Source organism: Histomonas meleagridis (assembly GCF_020186115.1).
Source record: "Histomonas meleagridis strain 2922-C6/04-10x chromosome Unknown contig_40, whole genome shotgun sequence".
In the NCBI taxonomy this organism is placed as follows: domain Eukaryota; phylum Parabasalia; order Tritrichomonadida; family Dientamoebidae; genus Histomonas; species Histomonas meleagridis.
Window position 1 is genome coordinate 544,060 of NW_027150884.1, and position 24,026 is coordinate 568,085.

The 24,026-nt window shown below is 29.6% G+C and overlaps 6 protein-coding genes across 6 annotated transcripts; 3 read left to right on the top strand and 3 right to left on the bottom strand.

Annotated features, from left to right (window-relative positions):
• Window positions 1-658: 658 nt before the first annotated feature.
• GO595_006187 (coiled-coil domain-containing protein 22-like) lies at window positions 659-2,551 on the top strand (the record flags this gene model as incomplete). The annotated part of the gene is made up of 1 exon (XM_067919512.1): window positions 659-2,551. One exon carries the CDS (start codon window positions 659-661, stop codon window positions 2,549-2,551), a length of 1,893 nt encoding a protein of 630 aa, XP_067773783.1.
• Window positions 2,552-3,099: 548 nt separating this feature from the next.
• Window positions 3,100-3,984, bottom strand: GO595_006188 (actin; the record flags this gene model as incomplete). Its single annotated transcript, XM_067919513.1, has 1 exon — window positions 3,100-3,984. One exon carries the CDS (start codon window positions 3,982-3,984, stop codon window positions 3,100-3,102), a length of 885 nt encoding a protein of 294 aa, XP_067773784.1.
• Window positions 3,985-7,382: 3,398 nt separating this feature from the next.
• Window positions 7,383-10,436, top strand: GO595_006189 (TKL family protein kinase; the record flags this gene model as incomplete). Its single annotated transcript, XM_067919514.1, has 1 exon — window positions 7,383-10,436. The coding sequence occupies one exon, from the start codon at window positions 7,383-7,385 to the stop codon at window positions 10,434-10,436; it is 3,054 nt and encodes a 1,017-aa protein (XP_067773785.1).
• Window positions 10,437-12,629: 2,193 nt separating this feature from the next.
• On the bottom strand, window positions 12,630-14,108 carry GO595_006190 (uncharacterized protein; the record flags this gene model as incomplete). The annotated part of the gene is made up of 1 exon (XM_067919515.1): window positions 12,630-14,108. The coding sequence occupies one exon, from the start codon at window positions 14,106-14,108 to the stop codon at window positions 12,630-12,632; it is 1,479 nt and encodes a 492-aa protein (XP_067773786.1).
• A 1,392-nt stretch (window positions 14,109-15,500) lies between these two features.
• Window positions 15,501-16,883, top strand: GO595_006191 (uncharacterized protein; the record flags this gene model as incomplete). The annotated part of the gene is made up of 1 exon (XM_067919516.1): window positions 15,501-16,883. One exon carries the CDS (start codon window positions 15,501-15,503, stop codon window positions 16,881-16,883), a length of 1,383 nt encoding a protein of 460 aa, XP_067773787.1.
• Window positions 16,884-18,644: 1,761 nt separating this feature from the next.
• GO595_006192 (DDE superfamily endonuclease containing protein) lies at window positions 18,645-19,031 on the bottom strand (the record flags this gene model as incomplete). Its single annotated transcript, XM_067919517.1, has 1 exon — window positions 18,645-19,031. The coding sequence occupies one exon, from the start codon at window positions 19,029-19,031 to the stop codon at window positions 18,645-18,647; it is 387 nt and encodes a 128-aa protein (XP_067773788.1).
• Between the last annotated feature and the right edge of the window lie 4,995 nt (window positions 19,032-24,026).

Sequence of the window (24,026 nt, forward strand, 5' to 3'; positions counted from 1 at the left end):
TATAGACATAACTATCATAGCATTGTTTGCTAAATTTTATATTATATTTGTAAAAAAGATAATATTCTAAATAAATAGGAAATTATGCATAACATTATTTTCTAGATTATCTACCTCTTTCAGAAGAAACACATTCTTTTATTTAATATTCAAACATAAACACAAAAAAATACCACAATTTTATTGTTTTATTGCAACCATTGTGAAGAGCACTTGAATCAAATTGTTCATTTTGCATAAGAAACGCTATTGCAATTGCTTAAAATTCTTATGGAAGAGCTTTCTTCTTTAAAGTTTAATTCCATCAATTTTCAACGGAATTACTTGTTCTAACCAGAAAGAAGTTCAGCATTTTGTTTAACAGATATTATGATAATTCGTTCCTTTTTAATCCTTGAACTCTCTCCCTACATTTTTTAGCAATTCTTCCCGAGAGAAGCTCATCAAGTAAAATTCCACGTTCAATTTCTATTATGGGAACATCTTCGAAGAAGTTGTTGAACGATCTTCTCTTGATGCTCCTGAGCTCATTCCGTAATTTAATGGAAAGCCGCACAGTTTGCAAAGTAAATACTATGTTTAACCACATCACAACAACAACAATAACATGAAATATTTAACGGTCTCTAATTTATTCAAATACAAAAAGTGCCATACAATGAACTCGGACGACATTCTCCAGCGCCAGCTCCAAATGATCGGCTACAAAAAGGCCTCTTCAATTCAGAGCTTCGGTGACATTACTTCGGACCAATTTATTGATATAATTCTTTACATTTTCAACCAAATTCCTCAAACGGCAAATCAGCTTTCTGCTCCACCCAAATCACACTCCGCTTTGTTCAAGTACACCACTCAAATGGTTAGTTTGATGAGCTCTCTTGGATACTATGGCGATTTACGATACGACAATTTCATGTATCCAAAGGCAGACAAAACTTATGATGTCCTTCGTTTCCTTCTTGAGAAGGTACCACGATCGGAGTCAGTCGCGACAAAGACGACAACCTCAGTCACTCCACTTTCCTTGTCGATATCCTCTGCAATTTCCACCTTCTCCGAAGCCCAAAAGCAGAAGAACAATCGCGAGCCAATCGCTCAGCCACTTCCCCTTCTTAATTCCTCTCTCCCAGAGCAAACTAAGTCGTCCATAAAATCAATTCTCAAACAGCCAAAGATCCCATTCATCGCCGTCCCAATCCTCAGCAACTCCATTCCGTTCAACAAACAATGCGGCCCCAACTCCTTTGCGTCACTTCTTTCCCGCAACGATAGAGAAAGTGACATCGACACTTTTGTTCTCCCTGAGGCCGATGAAGAAATCGCAACCAAACAGACCTCCACAAAGTCGCTACAAAAAGTCGCCAAACGTGCGTTTGCGACTTCACTCTCATCGACGGAAGACGTTTCCATATCGGCGCAGCCAACGTCGACGGCGCCATCGGCCAAAATCAAATCGCGACTTGAGAACATCGCACGTTTTGAGTTCGGTATCTCCGACACTAAAATCGGCGCATCTGTAGTTGTGCCAACTGTCGCAGCATCGTCACTCGTCAGTCGTGAAGCGGAAATACAACAAACAGAAGAAGTGCAACAGATAAAAGATGTGTCTAAAGAGCCGAAGTTAACAATGGAACAAGTGCGCTCGATAAAAGCTGAGCAACATGAAGAACTCCAAAGTACAGTTGAATTACTTCAAGCGACAGAACAAAAAGTTGCGGAAATCGAAGACCAACTTGAGGCCGAACGTGAAGAACTTAACACAATAACAGTGGATCTTCAGTCATTGATTAATGAGAATGAGAAACTTGAAGCTGAAGCTGAGCGAGTTAAAAACGTTGCAACTGTATCGACATCAGATTCGACACAAATCAAACAATTGAAACGTGATCTAATCGATAGTACATCCGAAATTTTGGATATCGCGAACCAATGGGAACCAAAGAGGAAGCAATTAATCGCTGAGTATAGAGAATTGACGTCGTTCTTGAAGAGGAGAAAAGAAGATCGTCAATTACAAATGGCGAAACTTGCGAAGTTAAAGAGACAATTACAAGAAGGTGAAGAAAAAATGCAAAGTTTCGACGTGTCTATTAATGAGCTTAAGAATGCATTGGAAGCAAGAGGTGAACAAATGCCTAGACATCATTACGTTGAAATGATATTCGATATGATTAAGAAGATATCGAAGCAAGAAGCTGAGGTCGAAAAAATGAGAGTCGATTATATCGCTGAAAATCAAAGAATGAATCAAACAGTGGAGACCGTTAAGAGAACATGGATGTTATTGGACGAAACAATTTATTCGGAAGCTAAGAAGAAGAAAGAAGAATGGATGAATAAGTCGTATAGAATGGTGGTGGAATTGTTGACTATATTGGAAAATACATCAGAAAATGTAGAGTTGTCAGGTAAATTAAGTGCACAAGCAATGGAATTGGAATCGAAGATCGATAAAATTAAACAACAAAACGATCCAAAGGCATTGAAGAGAATATTGAAGGATTTGGAAGAGGTAAAAGAAGAAATTAAAGAACTCGAAAGCAGATAAGTAAAAGGCCAATTAACTTGATGTGGTTTTGATGCACTATTGAAATTTCGAATGTAAAGCTTTGAAAATTAGCTTTGGAAAGAAGAAAAAAAACAGCGATAAAATATTTGGATATAAACAAAAGGAGCTGCGAAAGAAGTTTTTGATTATAAGCATTACAATAAAATATAGACTACAGAAAAAACATGTATGCCGACACCTTAATATAACCTAAGCCTACACTGTAGCATTATTCATAGATAACATACTTAGTAATATTTATTTACTAAAAATTTTTTCGATTTAATTATGTAAATTTCGAGATATTCCTATTTTTAACTCACTTCACTAAGGAGAAGGTTAACACAAAAAATTTTTTTTTCGTTTTTCTTTACATATTTTAATTAATTCATATTTTTGGGACTGAGTATACTTAATAGATATTAAAATTTCAATTTGCCAAAAAACTTTATAAATATTTATGATTTATCTAAAATTATGTTGTTTGTTTAAAGTTTTTTCGCAATCTATTTATGATTAACTTTATTACAAAAAGATTTTCTCAATATTTATTGACACATGCGGTGCACTATTTGTGTACCTTCTTCATCGTATTCATCACGTGTGATAACGCATTGTGGGAACCAATTGAGTGATGCAAAGATAGAGCCGCCTATCCAAACTCCATACCTAAGTTCTGGTGGAGCAATGACTTTAATACACATTGATGGTGGAGCAATGTTTACTATTTCCTTATACATTCGTTCTGGAAAACCTTTTAACGCTGTGTTTCCTCCTGACACAACAATATTTTGGTAAAAGCTCTTTTGTTCCTCTATTTTAAATGAATTAATTGAATCATAAAAGATTCGATGAATTCCTTTCTCTTCGAATCCATTTAACATTGGTTTAAAAAGAAGTTCTCCACATTTAAATCGTTCTTCACTAATATTTATGATGTCTTTATTTGGGAGTGTATATTTTATTTCACGAATAGATGAAGTCGAAAATTTATATCTTTCTTCATCATAATCAATTGCAACATAAGAATGTTTTTCTTTAATGTCGCGAATAATGTCCTTTTCTGCATTTGAAATAAAAGTATTTTCATGTTCATTAATAAGTATTTGGAGATAATCTGTGATACTTTCACCAGCAAGATTTGTTTTTCGAGCTTCAGTTTTTCTACATTTGAATTCATAAATTGGAAGAATTTGTGAAACACCTCCCCCAGATTCAAGAACAATTCCTGTTTTAGTTCCTGATGCAAGTAATGGAAGATATGGTTGATAAGCAACATAAAAAGCTGGAACATTAAATGTCTCAAATTGAATCTGAATCATTTTTTCCCGATTAGATTTCGGATTTAATATTGCATCTGTAAGGAGAACTGGATGTTCGGTTACATCTACTTTTAATTTGTTATTATATAGATAGCTCCATATTTTTTCCATATTATCCCAATTTCTAATCACCCCATGTTCTATTGGATAATTTAAAATATATTTACTTATGTCAGATATAACTTCATCACCAATGTATATATCTTTAGATGATGAATTCATTTTTGAATGGCCGATAATTGATGGAATAATTGTACAAGGCGATTCTTCACCAGCATAACCTGCTGCACACATGCTTGATCCATTATCAATGACTAACACTTGAATTTCACAATCAAAACTCATCAAATGTCAAAAAAGAGGAAGAAAGTGAACACAATTTTGGCATTTTTTGACCATATTCAAATAAATTATACAGTAAAGTATTTAAACAACAACTGTTATTTCCTAAAAACGATTAACTCATTTTATTGCTGATAATTATTTTAATACTTTATCACAAATTTTTTGCAGTGATATAAATAATTTATGAATAAGAAAGTTATGGATAAATTAATCTCAGGAAGAATATGATATAAACATTTTCTCATTGAGTCAAAAAAATGGTGAAACTTGCAAAGTTAAAGAGATTTTCAAGATGTTAATATTTATTATTAAAAAAAGAAAATAGTTTTAAATATCAAAGCTTATTTTATATTAAACAAAATTACATTTGCACGACAAATATGTCTTCTTTGAAATCAGCAAAAGGGTCTTCTTCAATTGTCGGTATAGAAATTCCTGTTAAAAATGTATTTGTAGTTTCTTTTTCGTTGACATTTTCTTCTGAACTTTCGTTTATAATATTTTCTGCTTTTTTGTTTCGAATTCGAATCAATAATATGACGAGTAGTGTCAAAATAATCATAACTATAATAACAACACAAACAATAATAATAATTGTTGTTAGATTATCATTACTTAGGAATTAATTTATATTTATATATGTATAAAAATTTGAATAATAATTATAATATGTTGAATAAATAACAATTGTGTAATCATAGTAAATAAATTTAGTTTCAATATATGAAAACATTGAATTACGTAAAAATAATGAAAATGATTTGATTTGAGTTTCATAAAATGTTAATTTATGTGTAATTAAAATGGTGAATGTATAAGAAAATGATAAAGTTAAATAACTTTGAAGTGATTTCACAAATGTATTCAAATTGGTGAATGCACTTGATTTATGTGTTTGATTGTGTGTATGTGTTTGATTTAATGAATGAGTTTGATTATGTATATGTACTTGATCTAGTGAAAGTATTTGATTGTGTGTATGTACTTGATTTAATGAATGAGTTTGATTGTGCATATTTATTTGAACTTGAAAATGATTGAGTAAATAACAGTTTACATTCACTGTAAATGGACCAAATCTTGTATCTTCATATGTTGGATATGTAAGAACTGTTGCATTAACTGAAAAAAATGCACTTTCTCCAATCGATAGTTGTGAAATACCGTAATAATAAATATATTTAAGATTATTATGCGAAAATGCACTTGTTGCAATCGCTGATAATATCTTTACCCAATTAAAGTGGAAACTAAAGAAGGATTAACTTCAATTGGTTATGCATTTAGTGGTTGTTATAGTTTAAAGTCAATCATATTACCTAATTCTCTTCTTAACATTGGCTCATATGCATTATATTCGACTTCATTACAAAATATTACATTAGGAAATAAAATAAATATTATCAATAGTTATACGTTTTCAAAATGCACATCATTAGAAAATATTATAAATGGAAATAATATAAGCAAAATTGGTTCATGTTCATTTTATGATTGTAAATCATTATTAAATATTCCGTTTGATAATAATTTAATTAAAATTGGTTCAAGTTCATTTGATAATTGTATATCATTTCAAACAATTAGACTTGGAAATAATTTAAAACAAATTGGTTCATATGCATTTTATAATTGTACTTCATTACAAACCATTACATTTCCTGGTTCACTTCGTTATATTCATGAAGGTAGTTTTGAATATTGTACTTCATTAGTTACAATAATCTTTGAATCTAATATAACCGGGGTTGGAGCGTATGCATTTTATGAATGCACATCATTAAATTGTATTTATTATCACAGTGATAAATACGTCGATGTAGATTCCTATGCTTTTAGTGGTGTAAAAACAGAGTGTGTGTATGTTGATAAGTCGTATCCTTATGAAAAATTTGGAGGTCTCGAAGTTAAAAAAGGATTTCCTAAATGCACTGCATCGACGATTAATCGTGATCTATCTGGAATACTTATACCAACACTTTGTTCTATAATACCTTTTTTTGTTGTAGGAACGACATTTGTTGTTTTTATACTCATTCGTCGTAAACTATTAAGTGTTCAACCGGATGATAATTCTCAATTAAAACAGTCATTAATTATCGAAGAAGAACTACTGGGAAATGAAGAATTAGAACCAAAAGTTCAGTTAGAAAACGAAGAAAAACAAGTGAATTCAAGTGAATGTCAAAAAGAATCATTAGAAGATTATACTTGATTTGATAACCCTTACAATGATGTTGGTAATGATTTCATTTAGTTTGATGTAATTTTATAAATGCACTTTTTTAATAAAAATTATTTTTATTTTTTCATATCTATTTTTAAGTATAAGAAGTGACTTAGAAGTGAATTTAATTATTGAGATAAATAAATATAAAACATTGCGTTTTGAATTCAAAAATTATAGATTTTAATAATTATATTTAATTTTGAAAAACTCTATAAAATCAAAGTTGATCCGTAATAAAATTCATTAGATGTTATCTACATTTGATTCACTAATGAACCTTTTCTGTCAAAGCGATACATAGTTTTTCCATTCCTCTTTTTTTTTAATCCGAATACAAAAAAAAATATACATAACACTTCATTGTGGTTTATTTATGTGGTAGATTTTAACCAAGATGAGAATGAAATTCATTTCTAGATATCTTTTTTGGGTAACAAATTCTTCTCATGAGATTTTCGCATTAACTTTGATGATGGAAAGCATTAGATAATCAGAAAAAAATAGAAAAATTTTTAATACCACAAAATTTAATGAATTTTTTATCCAAGTTTTAACCACTCTATTGTATTTTTTTATTGTGATGTATTTATGCTATTGGTATTTACCAGTAATAAACATTTTTTTTTTTTTGGAAATAACATTTGGAAATAATTAAAGTTATTTTTGTCAGCGCTTATGTATGCATCCGAAAATATATTGATATTCATGCTAAAGATATTTTTTTCTTGTATTTAAAATCAATTTTTATGATATAATATTTTATAATAATATACTCTCACAAAAACATTTTTTTTGTAATTATAATATTTGATTGGCTTTTTTTAGCTCCAAAATATTTCATTAATATTTTAATAAGCCTTTTTCATCATGTTTTATTTTTATCTCACCAATTGAGAACATAACCGAAAATTTGATTCAATTCCCATCCTTCAAAATGACAAATCTCTCCAACAAGACAAAGATTCTCAAAACATTATTTAAGGAAGTTATAGAACACAGCAAGTGCGCATTGATCTGTTCTAAGCAGCTTGAAGCTATTCTTCCATCCATAATCACATATCGAGATAAGTTATTAAATTCAAATCTTAAAATCAGTGGTTTATCATCAAATTTAGTAACTATGCACATCGAAACTATAACCACAATACTCTCTAATTTTGATTTACTTCTTCAACTCTGTTCAAAAAATTCATGGCCGAAACTATCTCTTTCGCTCTCAATTTCAACGCCTTTCAACGAGATAAAAGATATTACACAACGACTTGAAGAAGAGTTTAAGCAATTACAACTTGGAACAACACCAATAACAATTCCGAAAGCCGCTATTGAGCAAGACCTCAAATATGTGTTTGATGTTTACAGTGCATCCGAATCCAAAACACCGAAAGCCAAAGATCAGCTGAATCTTGTCAAAAATTTATATTCAGCATATGATATCAATGTTCCATCTTCACCATCCAAAGTTGATGACATTGTTTCACAAGCGGGAAATTGGGAAATCAATTTAAATCAAATTTCGGATGACCTTCAAATCATTCTTGGATCCTCCCAATCTTCATTGTCGAAAACTACAATTGTCGGCAAGAAAGACGAAATATTCCTTCTCAGGATCGTTGCCAGAAATCAGCATGTACTTGACCGAGCGCAACGTGAGCTCATGTTGTTATCGACATTGAAGCATAAGAATATTGCAAATTTTGTAGGAGGCTCCATCAAAAACGGCATTACGTGCGCGTTCAAATATGGCAGCAACTCCATTTTATCCAATTTACTTCGTCAAGTTGATGGTGCGTCACCATTAGAATTAACGAAAATTGCGTATGGAATTGCATGTGGCATGAACTACTTACATAGCAACAAGATCTTACATCGTAACCTTAACTCCAATGCTGTTATTCTTGAGAAAAAGAACAAACCATTATTATGGAATTTTGGTATTTCATCCCAACTAACAAACCCAACGATAATGCCACCAGAGTATCTTGAGTCCGGTGTTTACACACGTAAATCCGATGTATATCAATTTGGTTTGTTATTATGGGAAATTGGTACCCATATGAGACCGTTTGGGATGGACTCGTCAGAAACCGTTAAAATTAACGTCATCCAGAAACATTTGAGGCCCCCCATCAATGACACTTTTACTCCGCATATGAAACAATTAATTGAAGATTGCTGGGCACAGAACCCTAAGGACAGGCCGACTTTCCCACAAATTCTTCGACGTTTTGAGACAGGCAACATCTACTTTTTGAATTCTTCCACACAAAACGTGTCAAAATATTTCAAGAAGATTCGAAGTGATTTGTGGAAACCAGAGAAAGTCACTGATGCTAAACTTAAAGACTTTGTTACTGCGTATTCAGTTAAAGGGAAAGGCGCAATTAAAACTAAAGCGATTACTGAATTTGTTGATAAGTCAGATAAAGAGACTTTAATTAAAGCCATTTCACATGGCATCGTTAACAAGATGAAAATACTTGTTAACAAAGCTGAGAAGAAACAAACTATCATTAATACATTATGTAAATTATTGTCACATTCAGAAGTCGGCAAATATGCAATTAAAAGTTTCATCTTTTCCGATGGTGTCAAATGTATCATTAATTTAATCAATGATAAGAACAACAAAGAATATGGATACAAAATCATTACGACAATTGGAAATAATTTGTCATCGACTTCTGCATGTCAATTATTACCTTATGTATTAAAAGATAATAACTTAAATGTGTGTAAATCATTGGTGATATTGGGCGGTAAGGAATCGGCAAAAATATTGAACGAAAACATCGAAACTTTAACAGACGCATTAAAAGATCAAAAGATGAAAGAAGACGCTTCGTTCCTAATACAGTTTTATCTTGAAAATGTATCAGCTCAAGAATATGTTAAAAGAATTACTGTCCTCGATGCAATATCGATTGGAGATTTAATATTATTGAAACGTTTGATGATGTATAATGAATTTATCGAAACATTTTCAAATGATCAAATTATATCTTTATGTCAATTAATTGTAAATGGTGGAAATGAACAAAAACAATGCGCTTTGTTATTTGCATTAAGTTTAGGTCCGGAATTTTATCAAGTTATTTCACAATTCCCGAATTTCATTAATTCGATTTTAGATATTAATAACATTGAATTAGTTAGTCGATTCATTGTAAGAGTTACACGTTTCCCTCAATCGTGTGAATATTTGTTAACGAATAAGTCCAACATATTCGAAAAGAACTTTAATAATTCTTGGTATATAATCGCTTTAAGTCGAATTGCTTCTTATTACCCAACCGCCGTATCGTCACTATCGTTTGTCAAAAATAAAATCAAAGAAAACTTGAATGACATGAAAAATATTGAAGCAACTGTTCGATTATTAGGTACACTTTCTAGATGTAATAATTTTTGGCAAGATAATGAACTAATTAAATTATTATTTAAGATATTAGAATCAGGTATTATTACAACATTAGAGAAAATATTAATTTTAAGTGTTATATCAAATGTAACTGATTTCATATCTATTGGAGATGAATACTTCTTACAGTTATTGTCAATTGCTGAAAATGATGGTAATATTTCGGGTATAGCTTTAAAGGTTATATCTACAATCGAATTACCAAATAAGCCTTCAAGAGAATTGTTGAGATTATTGATATTGTTAAAGAACGCTATCGAAAAAGGTGATGATAATGCAAAGGCTGCAAGCTCGAAAATTATCGAAAAGTTGGCATCAAACGCAAATTTAAGAGAAATGTTTCAAATCCAAAAGTTCGATCAAACAATTGTGAATGCGTCCGCTAATGAAAGTGATCCAATGACTTTTATAGCTTTGATGTCTGCACTCGATAAATTGGAAGTGACGCCGAACCCTCAAATTTTGTCATTGTTCGATAATATGTTGATGAAATCATTCGGTGATCACGAGGCTTCGGAAGAATTCATGGAACTCAGGAGGAGAATGCGGCTGAAGGCGAAGTGGTAGTAAATGACGCGCATCAAATAATATTTGATGCGATAATTAAAAATTTTTTTGATTTTATGACTTTGATGTGATTTAATTAACACGATGTGAAGTGAATGAATTGAAAACCGAATTCAGTGAACGAATTTTGGTGTATAATGTGCGTACGAATAAGCTATGGCTGGTGTTTATAAATTTGTTGGTAATGAGAAATTAATTTGTCGCTCGAAAAAATGCATTGATAAAATTATCAAAAATCATTTGTGTAAACTTTGTTCATCATTGATAAAGAATATAAAATCATATATGCAAAATTGATGAACACACTTAGATAAATATAAGAATAGTTATGAAGATTTGTAAAAAATTCAAAAAAGTGGTTTTATCATACCTATAATCTGATGCATCCACATTATTCAACTGATCTCAGATCATGTAATTTTTGATTTTTCGGAAGAATATATATATATATTATAAAAGATGAATATGATTTAAAAATCATGCATTTTCAACAGTAGATAACGATAAGTTCTTAAGAGCTTTAATGAACGAATGGAAAATTTAAACCAAGTAATTGAGCAAAGTCAATTTACTAATTAAATAAAAATCATATGAAAAATCTCTTATGAAATCGGAAGGAATCAATGTTTGTTTGCCTTCTATATTAAACTTATAATTATTTTAACTTTGTTGTATTTAATTTGAGTTAAAAAAATATATAATTATTAGAATAACTTTGTTTATTCATTTCAGATGCTAAGTTGAACGCTGTTTCTGTTTTATTCATATATTATTTCTTCTTCAGTATCTCTACTGCTACAACTATTTTCCAATTCTGAGCTTTTTGAATTGTCTTCATCGATTGTTATGTATTTTAATCCACAAAGACAAAATTCTTGGTAATTATGCTTTAATAATTTTTTAAACAATTTAAATTTTTTAACTTTTTTCACAGGTAACATTCCAAAAAAATTGTATTGGTAATTTTTAAATGTGAATACTTCTGTTGTTTGTTCAAATGCTCTAGCCCCTATTGTAGGACTTTTGACACCAGTAAAAAAAACTTTCAAATTCTTAACTCTATAAAATGCATTTCTATATATTAATACTAGATTAGGTCCAAAATGTACAGTTTTGAGATTTAGACACCCTTGAAATGCATTTTTTCCAATTTCAACAATTTTTGGTAAACATAAATATGATATTCCTTTACACCCATCAAATGCGAAAGGTGAAATTACTTTATCATCTTTTGTTGAAAAGAACATTTCAATCCTTCCAGGTGGGAAAAGCCTTAATTTCCTCCCTTTATTATGAAGAATTCCATCATTTTTATAATTAAAAATATACCGACTTGATGCATATATATTAATTAGATTATTACATGCATAAAATGCTGAGTGGTGAATAAATTTAATCTTACTCCCGATATTTATTTCTTTGATTTTTGTAAAAGCAAATGCAAATGAATTGATTTTGTCCGCTTTCGTTAGTCCTTCAATTTGTTGTAAGTTTATGCAAAGCTCAAAAGCTGATGGTCCAATAATAAGTGATCTTTTGCTAGCAATAAATTTTTTGAGTTTTACACAAGAATAAAAAGCTTCTTTCTCAATTATAAAAACATTTGATTGTGACATATCAATTTCTTCAATTTCGTTCCATTGATAAAATGCGCGACTCATTACTTTTCTAACAAAAAGTGAAAATATTATTTTCTTATAATTTTCTTGCGTATACTGCTCGACATTATTTTCATTAACTTCGTATTGATAAATTGTTAATGTATTTTGTGACATTTCAAGGTTTTGTCTTCTATCTAATAAATCCATACACCCAACTTTTTTTGTAAAAATAAAGATAGAAAGAAAAACAATTTTTTTTGCATACATTAAAAAAAATAAAATACTTTCTGAATATTTTTTAGAAGAAAAAATAAAATTTTTAAACGAAAAAGATTATTAAACCATATTTCACCATTTAAAATAATAACTTTAATCACCCTATATTGACAGCACGAAAAGGCAATGAAATTTTAATTTTAATTTTATCATTACAGTCAAAATATGTGTTTTACAATTCTATTAAATTATTTATGCCACATCACTGAAATTTCAATTCTTATTCAATTTTTGAATCCATTAAAACACTTCACCTCACCTCAATTCCACGTCGAATTTTTAAGACTTGAATTCTAATTCATAGATATTATTTACATTAAAAAGTTATCATTGTGTACCCTACACTTGAGCTATTGCTCATTAGCACCGGCCTCCATTTCTGTTTATTAAAATAACAATGCATCCAATACTTTAATATTGGCTCATCTTCCGCCGAGAATCCGACCTTTTTCATTTCTTCGAGTATTTTATCCTTCGACAATATTTTGCCGACTGATATTTCGGCCAATTTCGTGATAAACTTGTTCGCAATATTTTTGATCGAGGAATATAAAATTAACATAAACAATGATTCTGATCCATCTGCGCCTTTCCCAAGTGTCGACGACACAAATGAACGTGCTGGACATCCATCGCCCGAGTAAACGCTATTATCGAAGTCAAGCAAACTGATCATGCTCTTATTTTTTTGCTCAAAGTTCTTAACAACAACAATGGAATACTTAAGACACATGAGTGCATTAGCATTATCAATACGTGCAATATAATTCGGCTTAAAAAATGGAGATAAAACCGAAAAACGTTTCGCTAATGACATCGCATCATCTGTGTTTTGTGACCGAATAACTAAGGTTTGACCACTGAGAACAGTAAAAGCACAATAAAAAAAGGATTTGTTCGCTACAAGCTCTGTGAGTTTGAACTTAGAAAGATTAAAGTCATCGCGAAGAACTTCAAGAACAAGTTGAGAGTAACCGTTGAGATAACCGCCGAAGTCGATAGATGGCAAATCTTCGGTGTAGCTGACTTGCGTTTCGACTGTCGCGAGGATGGGAGAGACAGGAAGCTGTGAAACAAAGTCATACAAGAAGGGCTCAAGTACGGTGAAGTGGGTAAGAACTTTAATATGTCTGAGATCATTATTAACAATCATGAAATAACTTGGATGCTTAGATTCACCTTGATTTTCATCGATTTCCGTGATGTTGAAATGGGCTAAAATGGGTTTGAGTGCATTAAACTTGGCATTAAGAATGGAAATCGATTCATCTTGAAGATTGGCATCAATTGTTTTTTTGAGTGATGACGCAAATTTCATTAAATCTTCTGGAAAACAATCAACTGTAGGATGCTGGATCTTATTTATAATATCCATGATTTGTTGCTGACGAGAATATTGAATTGAATAAATTATATCTTTTGATTGATTAGCTATGACAAAAACTATAGAGCGACAAAACCCTCGAGCTTCTATGTCATAAACTTGAGTATAAACTGCAATATAATAAGCTGATTCATACTTAGAAATTACTGTAGTTATTGGTAACTCACATGAATCATATGAATTTGGGTTAGCTGGCGTGTTAACAACAGCATTCATAAAAGCAGTAGTATCTGTGATTCCAGGTGTTTTCCCATATTCCCAAAAAGCAGATGGAGGAGCTCCTTGAGAAAATTCAAATAAGGCAGAATAATATCTCCGCTCCTCGGGGAACATTTGTAAGGTATCTTCAGCAGTTGCTGAAGACCAACGAGACAATCTTCTGTGTGATTTTGGGGAATCTTTTGATTCCATTGTCGTTTACTTGGAAAAACGTTAACTAATGAAAGTTCAATTTTATTTTTCATTGAAATTTTCAATGAATGCCAACAAAAAATTACTATCGTTTTACTTCATTGTTTCGACTATAAAAAGTGCCTTTTAACGTTTTAATCATGAAATAAATGTAATTAAAAAAAATAAAGAAAAGAAATATTTTTATTGAGTTAAAAACAATCAATTAGCTTCCGGTTAAATTATAATTGGTATATAGTATTTCCTATGTTGAGCTACATAATCTTGAAATATATTCTGAAAGTCCTAAATAATAAGCATAGTTCGTGAAAACGATTGCTTCACTTCTATTTTCTGACACAAACACTCCGTATTCGTTTTGAATGTAATAACCACAGCATGTTTCGCCATCAACAAAATCAGAATTACAATTATGAAATTTATGTGAGATTCCATATTTTTTGGTTTCGCCCATCCATAACAATTCATTGAATTGAGCAGACGCTGATTTGCTTTGTAAACATGTTGAATTCAAATTTGATAATTCATTGGTGATCAATATAACAAAGTTAAAATATTTTTGAACGCTCCCTCCAATGATCTTATTGAGGGCCATAGTATTGGTTATGAGGTTACTTGCATAACAATTTTGGAATAATGAACTTAAAGTATCATCACTAGATATCAACTTGTCTTGTAAAACGATGTGGAGGTCTGTTTGAGTAATGGTATCTGTGAATGGATCTCCTTGAAAATATGTGTATTGAGAATCAACATCCAGAATTCGGGTAAAATTATTCATGTTTTGCTCAAGGAATTGACGAATTGCAAAGTATTTTAGAACTTCAGGAAATGAAAAATACTTTCTTTGTAAGTTATTTGCGTAAAATGTATTTATATCACATGAGTTGATTATTTCAGAAATTTCTTTAGGAATTCTAACGCCCTCAACCGTAATTAAATAAACAGTTGATCTAATTCCAATGCTTCTAATGGAAACTAAAAGATCACGTATAGTATCGAAATTATTATACACAAAAGTTATTATTAGATCTGATGGAGTACTTGTTATTGGGTTTGTTGAACATTGATAACAAACAGGACAAGTTGCTGGTCTGGATGCATTCATCATTTGTGTTAAAGGAGAATTATTTGTAAATTTCATTTCTAGAGAAAGAAGAAGAATAAGAGCAAAAACCAGTATTACTAATGGTATGTAAGAAAAAATGATTGAGATATTGGACTTTAAAGCCCTTAGCATTTGGCTGTCCACTTTTTGAGATATTACCGATGATTAACTGCTTAAATTTTTTTTTGAGGAAAAAAAATCAACACTTCATTTTCTTATTCAAAAAGTAGGAATTAACGTCAATCGTCCAACAGAACCAATAGGTTTCCACTTATAAGCAAATCATGACTAAAATTGCAAATTCGGAGGTCATCAATTTACTAGAAATCGTTTCAGAACTATTAAGTCCAGCGGCAGTATATACAGTTACAACACCACAGAATTTTCTTGAATTACTTGGGCCAACCTATGTAAAAAGTCTTCTTGCTCTCTCAGAAATAAAATCACCTGAAGAGCTCCTTAAGGAACTACAATTATTTAACCCAACTTTAGTTAATGAATGTCCAACTTTTGTATTTTTCACGTCAAAAGGTCATAATTCAAAAAAATCAATCAAATGGAATCTTATCAGTAATCCACCATATTTATACACATTTGATCCTATAACTAAGGAAGAAACAAAATCATCATTTCCATGTGAATCCATTATAAAGAAAGGTAAAAACACACTCAAAATTCACTACATTGATGGTTCTACTTCAGATTTATATTTTATTAGCAATTCAACTTCTTTTTATGATTTTGTTTCACAATTTCTTCTAAAAAATAATACGCTTAAACCTTTTGATACGTTTATTGAATGTTGCAGATATTGTAATAAATATCCTAAAGGCTTCAAAGCCCTTGAGCAGCACATTGTTAATCTTTTTACACAATCCAATTATATTCCTATCCGTCATCTTTATACACTTCGAGTTGATTCTCGTTTCAAACGCATTATTGGAACCTCTTTAGTGAAGATTAACTCATCTAAGAAGATGCTTTGTTTTTATCTCAATTACATAACAGCTTTATACTTCGAGAATCCACCATCACCACAAGAGATAATGCGTGCTGACTCACTTCTTACCAACTCTTTAGGAGCAGTTCGTGATGTTTTTACTCCAAATTTTTATCGTGTCATCACTGATTATTTAATATCTGAAACCAAAAACTTCAATACTAAAGAAGAAGTTCTTAGTGGTTTTATTAAACTTGTTAAAACATTTCCTATTCCCGGAATTCTTCGTTGGATTTGTTGGATGCTTTATACAGAAGCAAAACGAGTTTTTCCAGAAGGAGATGGCCCATATTATAGTGTTAGTAACTTTTTCTTCTTAAGAGGTTTAGGTCCAGTTCTCACAAGTATTAGTGATCAAGATGCTAAGAAGAAATGTATTCTTATCACTGGACTTATCAATTTTTCGGCGAAACCTGAATACCAACAATTTATTCCGCTTTTCAAAGAATTAATTTCCGAAATTTCGTTAAACATAAACGAATCAAATCTTGTGCAAGCAATTACAGAAGATGAATTGACAACGGCTGTATGGGATTTGGTGGGAGCAATAGAAGAAAATATAGACGCAGTAACAGAAATATTACATAAGGATTTGCCTGGAAAACATCCAATGCAATGGTTCATTGAAAGACAGTACGAGGCAGCAAAAGCTTATAAATCTGATTGAATATTTTGGTGTTAGTTTAGTTTGAACTCATTAAAATAATAATTAATTTTTAAATTTTTAGTTTTTGTTAAAATGAATGAATAAAATTAGGATTTTTCAACTAATGTTGCGAAAATAAATACAATGTTACACATTTTGGTGTATCTAAAATAATTTATAAGTCACTTTTTAATACTTCAGATTAAAAATATCACAAACTCATCCCAAAAATTGTATGACCAAATATCAGTTCAAAAGTCATTTCAACGAAACGACCGCATTATATACCTACCGTTGCTGCACATTATGCATTGCACTGACTGTAGCACATTGACATAGCCTTGAAACAAGGAAGGAGAGTACACGGCAAAAGTACTTTGTTTTCAGTTCGAACAATACTTTATCAAAATATCAATTTTTTTTTTTTGTCAACCATACATCACCAAAATTTGTAGTTTGCTGGAAGTTCTTATTCGGACGTTCATTCCAAAGCATTAATAGACCATTAATACAACACACCTAGCCCGAAATTTATAAAAGAAAATACTATAATTCAATGCTTTATTTTGACTTTTTAACGAGTTTACTCAACCTAAAAATCACTAAGAATAAACTATTGAATTCCTTTCAAAAGTCATCAAATCTTTCGGATTTTTGGGAATGAGTTTGTGTGACATCAAGTTTCACAAAGTTATTATGTTTTTTTTTAATGTTTGTCCGTGAGCCAAACAATGTTAATTATTTTTTTTGTTTCTGTTGTTATTAGTAATTTGGTATATTCAGCATTTTTCTCATAAAGATTTTCATGTAATTTATATTTTGAATATTGAAAAGCAATTCAAGCATTAGAATTTATGTATTCGGGAAAGAAATATTTTCAGAAACCATTACAACATTACCCAGTTTTCCCATAGTTTTCACTTTTTGCCACAGGTTTCTATGTATTGAATTAATATACCTTATTTTATCTCAGCAAAAAACACCTCCCACATTCAGCCCAATTAGACAAAACGAAAAACACTTCGAACACTCAATAAGAGAAAGCATCGGGAGATTTGTTGTTCAATAATATTAAAAACTAAAATAAACTTTTTTTACATCAGCAGATTTTTTATTGATCATAACTTTATTCAAAACCCATCAAATCATCTAATTTTTGTTGCGTAGTTCATCTTTTCTGGCCTATTTTAAGACTTCTTTTCCTCTTCTTTTTGTCTTCTTGATACTTGCAATTGAGATGATTTTGATCGTTTCCCTGCCAGTTTTTCAAATAATCTTCCATTTTTGATGCAAATAATTGGCCTTTACAGCTCTTCTGATGCCTGATATATTTCATACATATTCATCCTCCTCTTCATCATCCACGAGATTTTGGAAGTTGTCAGCATCACATGATTTATCATCAATTTCCGCATCACCTTCATTTTCCTCTTGTATTCCTTTAAATATCCATGTCTTTAACACTGCATCCCTTGGTAGCTCTCCCCAACATTCCAAGAACGAATCAGCAGCTTCTGATTTGCTATATCCACGCGATTGATTCCACAAGAACTCATTAAATTTGGAGCTAGCAATGGACTTAAGGATACCAAAGACCCTTATGTCTTAGAGCTGATATTTTTCGGTTGCTGATGTAGGAATAAAAAACATTTCGATGTTGTTTTTTCTGGCTTCTTCCTCTATTGCTTTGGTAAGATGTGATTCATATCTATCACACAAAAGAAGTCATCTATCATTGCCTTTCCACTTGCGAAGTAAACGCAAATATTCGATCATGCATGACTAGGAAGTATTTCCTTTTTTTGAATGCAAGATTTCATACTTGCAAAGGTTTGACTTCATTGCACCAAACTGTTCATGACATGCGTTCGTTATCCCCTGTGCAATAAATATCGGCGGATATTTTTTGCCTGAACTAGAAATAGTTACAATTACTGATAAGTTTTTCCTATATTCATCCGGGAGCTGTGCATTGACTTCTCCATGACCTCTTTGGGCAAGAACTTGGTACCTGATGGAAACATAGTTCCACCAAGTCTCGTCCATATCGATGATATCATCGTCTTTATAATTTGCTATTGCATTTAAATAAAGATTGGCAAATTCATCAACTTCTTCTTGAGAAATTTTCATTCTTTCATTTTCCCATCCTTCTAGAGAAAAGGCCATATCGTTCACAAAAGTTTAAAACAAAATGGTAAGAAATAGGTATGTTCATATTGGTCTGTTTTTGTACATCAAAAGACTTCCATGATTCTAAGAGTAAAAGGCAGAGTTGTTTCCTCTTGACAACAATCCCCGGAATGATTTATTGGATTTTGATGAAATCTGCAACTGCTTCTTCTTGCTTTGGAGTGAATCTCCTTCACCAAACACCATACTGCTGTCCGCGACGATAGTTATTATTTTTGAGTTTTTTTTCCATTTCGAAAGAAGGCTGGACGGAACATCTGTTCTCTTTTGAATATTCATAAGTTTCATGCTCAATCAAAGGCATGAAATATCTATTCTACCAATGTTTTGTCTTCGTGATAACGGCTCCAATGCCTTTTGGCTTTGTAACGATGTGAAAACTTGAACTGGTTCACAATGGCCACGCTTTTGTCAGAACAGACTATGTTAAATGATTAACAAAAAATGAAAACAATGGGAAAACTAAGTAATGTTCTGTTTAAACATTTTAAAATTCCTGTACCATTTCCTAAAAAACAACATATTTTCCTGAAACGAATGTTTTTAGAAAAAAAATATCTATTTTCGAGAAAAATAAGGTTTTCCTAATGGCTAATAGCATTACTCAAAAACAAATGTTTTTTAAAAAACTTTTTCCGAGAATTTCTATTGAAGTAATTTAACTATTTCTGTATGACCATTCCAAGATGCAATTATAAAAGCTGTATCAAATAAATTAAATAATTTCCAAATACTATTTTGAAATTCCAGAATATGAAAATAAATTCTAAATATAACAAATAAATATTTTAGAATTAATATCAATTCCTATTTGTTCAAGAAGTAATTTAACAATTTCTATATGACCGCTTGAAGATGCCCAAATAAGTGCTGTATCAAATAATTTAAATAATTTTCAAATATTATTTTGAAATGAAAAATTATTAAAATAAATAAACTGGAGAAAATAATACGGCATTCCAATAGATTGAAAAATAATGGGAAGATATGTAAACTTCTCAAAATTGAAAACTGGATTATTGTCGATTTAGTTTCAAAAATCTCTTTTTCATTCAATTTTTATTAATAAATTTTTTAATTTTTTTCCAATATTTCTGACTGCTTCTTTATTACACATGTGTACCACACATTTTTGCATGAAATTGGATCTCTTTCGTTTATATGTTAAGAAATCAATTTCCATTGATATCCAATTTTTGTTACCAATTCATGATGCATCTTGAAGTGTTTTAATTTCTATATATTCTCTTATTTGATTATTAATTACCTGAGGCTTTCCACGTTCCGATTCTTTTGGAATTTCATTTGTTGAGGTAAACTGTCGAATTGTATTATCAACTCGATGAGTTCCAACATGTAGTATCCCTGCTATTTGTTTTTGGCTGAATCCTTGTTTGTAAAGGTTAATTATGTTCTCGGCATTGTTCATGATTTCCCTAATAATAAACGGTCTGTATTCAAAAAATTCATAGAGTTTCCTCAATGCCGATTTATTTTCACAAGTTTAATAAATAAAACAAATGAATATCTTTAGCATTAATATGAATTCCTTCTTGTTCAAGAAGTAATTTAACTATTTCTATATGACCATTTTCAGATGCACACATAAGTGCTGTTTCAGATAATTTAAATAATTTCCAAATATTATTTTAAAATATAAAATTATTAAAAAAAATTTTAAATAAAACAAATAAATATCTTTAGCATTAATATCAATTCCTTCTTGTTCAAGAAGTAATTTAACTATTTCTATATGACCATTTTCAGATGCACACATAAGTGCTGTTTCAGATAATTTAAATAATTTCCAAATATTATTTTGAATTACCAAATTATTAAAATAAATTCTAAATAAAACATATAAATATCTTTAACATTAATATCAATTCCTTCTTGTTCAAGAAGTAATTTAACTATTTCTATATGACCATTTTTAGATGCATAAATTAGTGCTGTTTCAAATAATTTAAATAATTTCCAAATATTATTTTGAAACATAAAATTATTAAAATAAATTCTAAATAAAACATATAAATATCTTTAACATTAATATCAATTCCTTCTTGTTCAAGAAGTAATTTAACTATTTCTATATGACCATTTTCAGATGCACACATAAGTGCTGTTTCAGATAATTTAAATAATTTCCAAATATTATTTTAAAATATAAAATTATTAAAAAAAATTTTAAATAAAACAAATAAATATTTTTAGCATTAATATTAATTCCTTTTTGTTCAAGAAGTAATTTAACTATTTCTGTATGACCATTTGAAGATGCTTTAATAAGTGCTGTTTCAAATAATTTAAATAATTTCCAAATATTATTTTGAAATATAAAATTATTAAAATAAATATCAAATAAAACAAATGTGTATCTTTCGTATTGATATTAATAACTTTTTGTTTTAATATATATTTAACAAGTTCTATATTTCCTGATTGTGAAGAAAATACCAAAATATCATTTGGAAAATTATTGTTATTAATAAAATACTTAACAAGATATAAATTACCTATTCTTGCAGATTCATTAATAATGCTAGCATTAATTTTCATTCCTTTCGTTTCAAGATATACAAAAATTTCATAATTACAATACAAAATACATTTTTTCCCTAATTCTTCTAAATTATTTTTTTCTATAATTTTATTTTCATAAATATATTTAAAGATATCATTGCGATGAAATTCAATTGCTGTTTCATGTGCATCTTCAAATGTTGAATGATTTTGTTCACATAAATGAATTATTTCAAGATTTCCACCTGCAACTGCATATTTGCCAGTGTTATTTACATTTGCACCATTCATAAGTAAATACTTAAAACATTTAATTGATTTAAAAAATGCTGCATAATCAATTAATGTAACATCTTCCCCATTAATAAAATCACTTCTTTCATAAAGTGATGGTTCAATGATTTGATTAATGTCAAAATCATTTGGTGATGATATTTCTTGAAGTTTATCTACTTCATCATTTCTAATTATTGTTGCAATTTCATTTGGACTATGTCCTTCTTCAATATATTTTTGATGAAGTTCCCAATCGTTTTCTGAAAGTTCTTCATAATTATTATAGATTTGTCCTAGATACCGATTAATTTTCAGATTCATAGGTTCTTCCTCTACAATATAATGAATAAAATATGGAATTTCAATATTTTCAGTTATATTTTTTATAATTTTAGAATTTAATAAATTTTGTTTAAATAAATGATAAAAAATAATTAAAGTTTCTTTTGAATTTTCATTAAGAAGAAAATGCGAAAATACATCAAGAAAATTGGATTTAATGCTTGCAAATTTATTTATAAAACACAAATATAAATCAAGATCATTCATATTAGCAATATAAGATGAATATAACATTTGACTAATAAATAACTGAAAAGATAACGAATAAGTATCATCAAATTTGCTCATTAACCAATTTACTGTTTTTTCAATAGTTTCTTCTTTTAAGCAAAAAAACATATTACTGATTTGAAGAAAGTTTATAAACTCATCTTGAGGTTTCTGCTTTATCTCCATATTGACAGTTCTTCCGATTATTTTTAAAGAAGACGTTTATTTCAAACCGGGGAAATTAACGTTCCTGTTCTATCGTTAATATTAATTTAAACGGGTTTAAATGAAAACTCGTGGTGAAAAAATCACCACAAATCCCATTGTATCCGAAAGGATTGATTCTTTCCTTAGTTCCTTACAACAAATCCTAGCCTCTGTTACATCTGATTTGTTTGTACAGCAAATGTTTGAAGATTCTTTATCGTCATTATTTATTCCAGATCGAGTTTGTGAAATCATAAAAATTCATCTAAATAGTGATACCAAAAAATTTTTAGATACTTTAATGCAACGTTTACAAGCAATTGAAGCATGTTTTGGTGAAAAGAAATCACAATCTCTTGAATCAATTGGTTATAAAATTCTTTCACTTCAAAAAGAAAAAAGTTCAGATGATGCAATGAAGATATTAAGGGGACAAATTATAGAAGTCTTAGATTTAGGAAATCATAATGATCAAATAAAAAAAATCAAAACCAAAACAAACAATTTCAAATTTGTACTTAACAATTTAAAGCAACAAATAGCACAATTACATGAACAATATTTAGATGATACAAAAAAATCTAAATCACAAGTTAAAACAAAACTAAAGAAATTATTTGGTGAACTTTATGAATATCAACAAAATCAAATCGAATTTCAAAATCAAATCCTAAATAGCACAAAGAACAATGAGTTAAACAGAATCAAAAAAGATTTTGATGTTGAACTTGAAAAGTATTCAACACGCGAGACATTTCTTCAAGATGAAATTGCTAAATTAAAGAAAGAAATCACTAAACTTAAACAAGAAAATTCACTTAAATATGAAGAAAATTCGAAACTAAAAAATCAATTATTAATTATTGATCAATTAAAATTAGAAAAGCAGTCATTAGAAAATCATAACGAATCACTTCAAACGCAAATCGACATATTAAAGAATGAAAATAGTTCCAAAAGTAAACAGATAACAAATTTATTAGATGAAAACAACAATTTGTTTAATCAAAGTTCGTCATTACAAACATCACTTTCTTCGTTAAGGAAAAAATATCAAGAAAAAGAAAGAGAAAATGTAAAATTACAAAATATAATAAATAAAAACGAATTTGAAAAAAACGAATTTTCGAACATAAAAAATAAACTCGAAATTACTATAAATGAATTAAAAGAAAAAGTATTAAAGTTCGATTCACTTTTAAACGAAAAGAATAAAATGAATTCGGAGAACATTATGTTAAAACAAAAAGTTAAAGAAATGGAAATAGACTTAAAAGATATGAAAGAAAAATCCGATTTTTATATGAATGAAATAAATCATTATTCGAAATATGTTACTGAGAACAAAAAATTATCTTTTTTATCAGAACAAAACGTAAAAGAAATCAAAGAATTAAATTCCGAAATAGATAA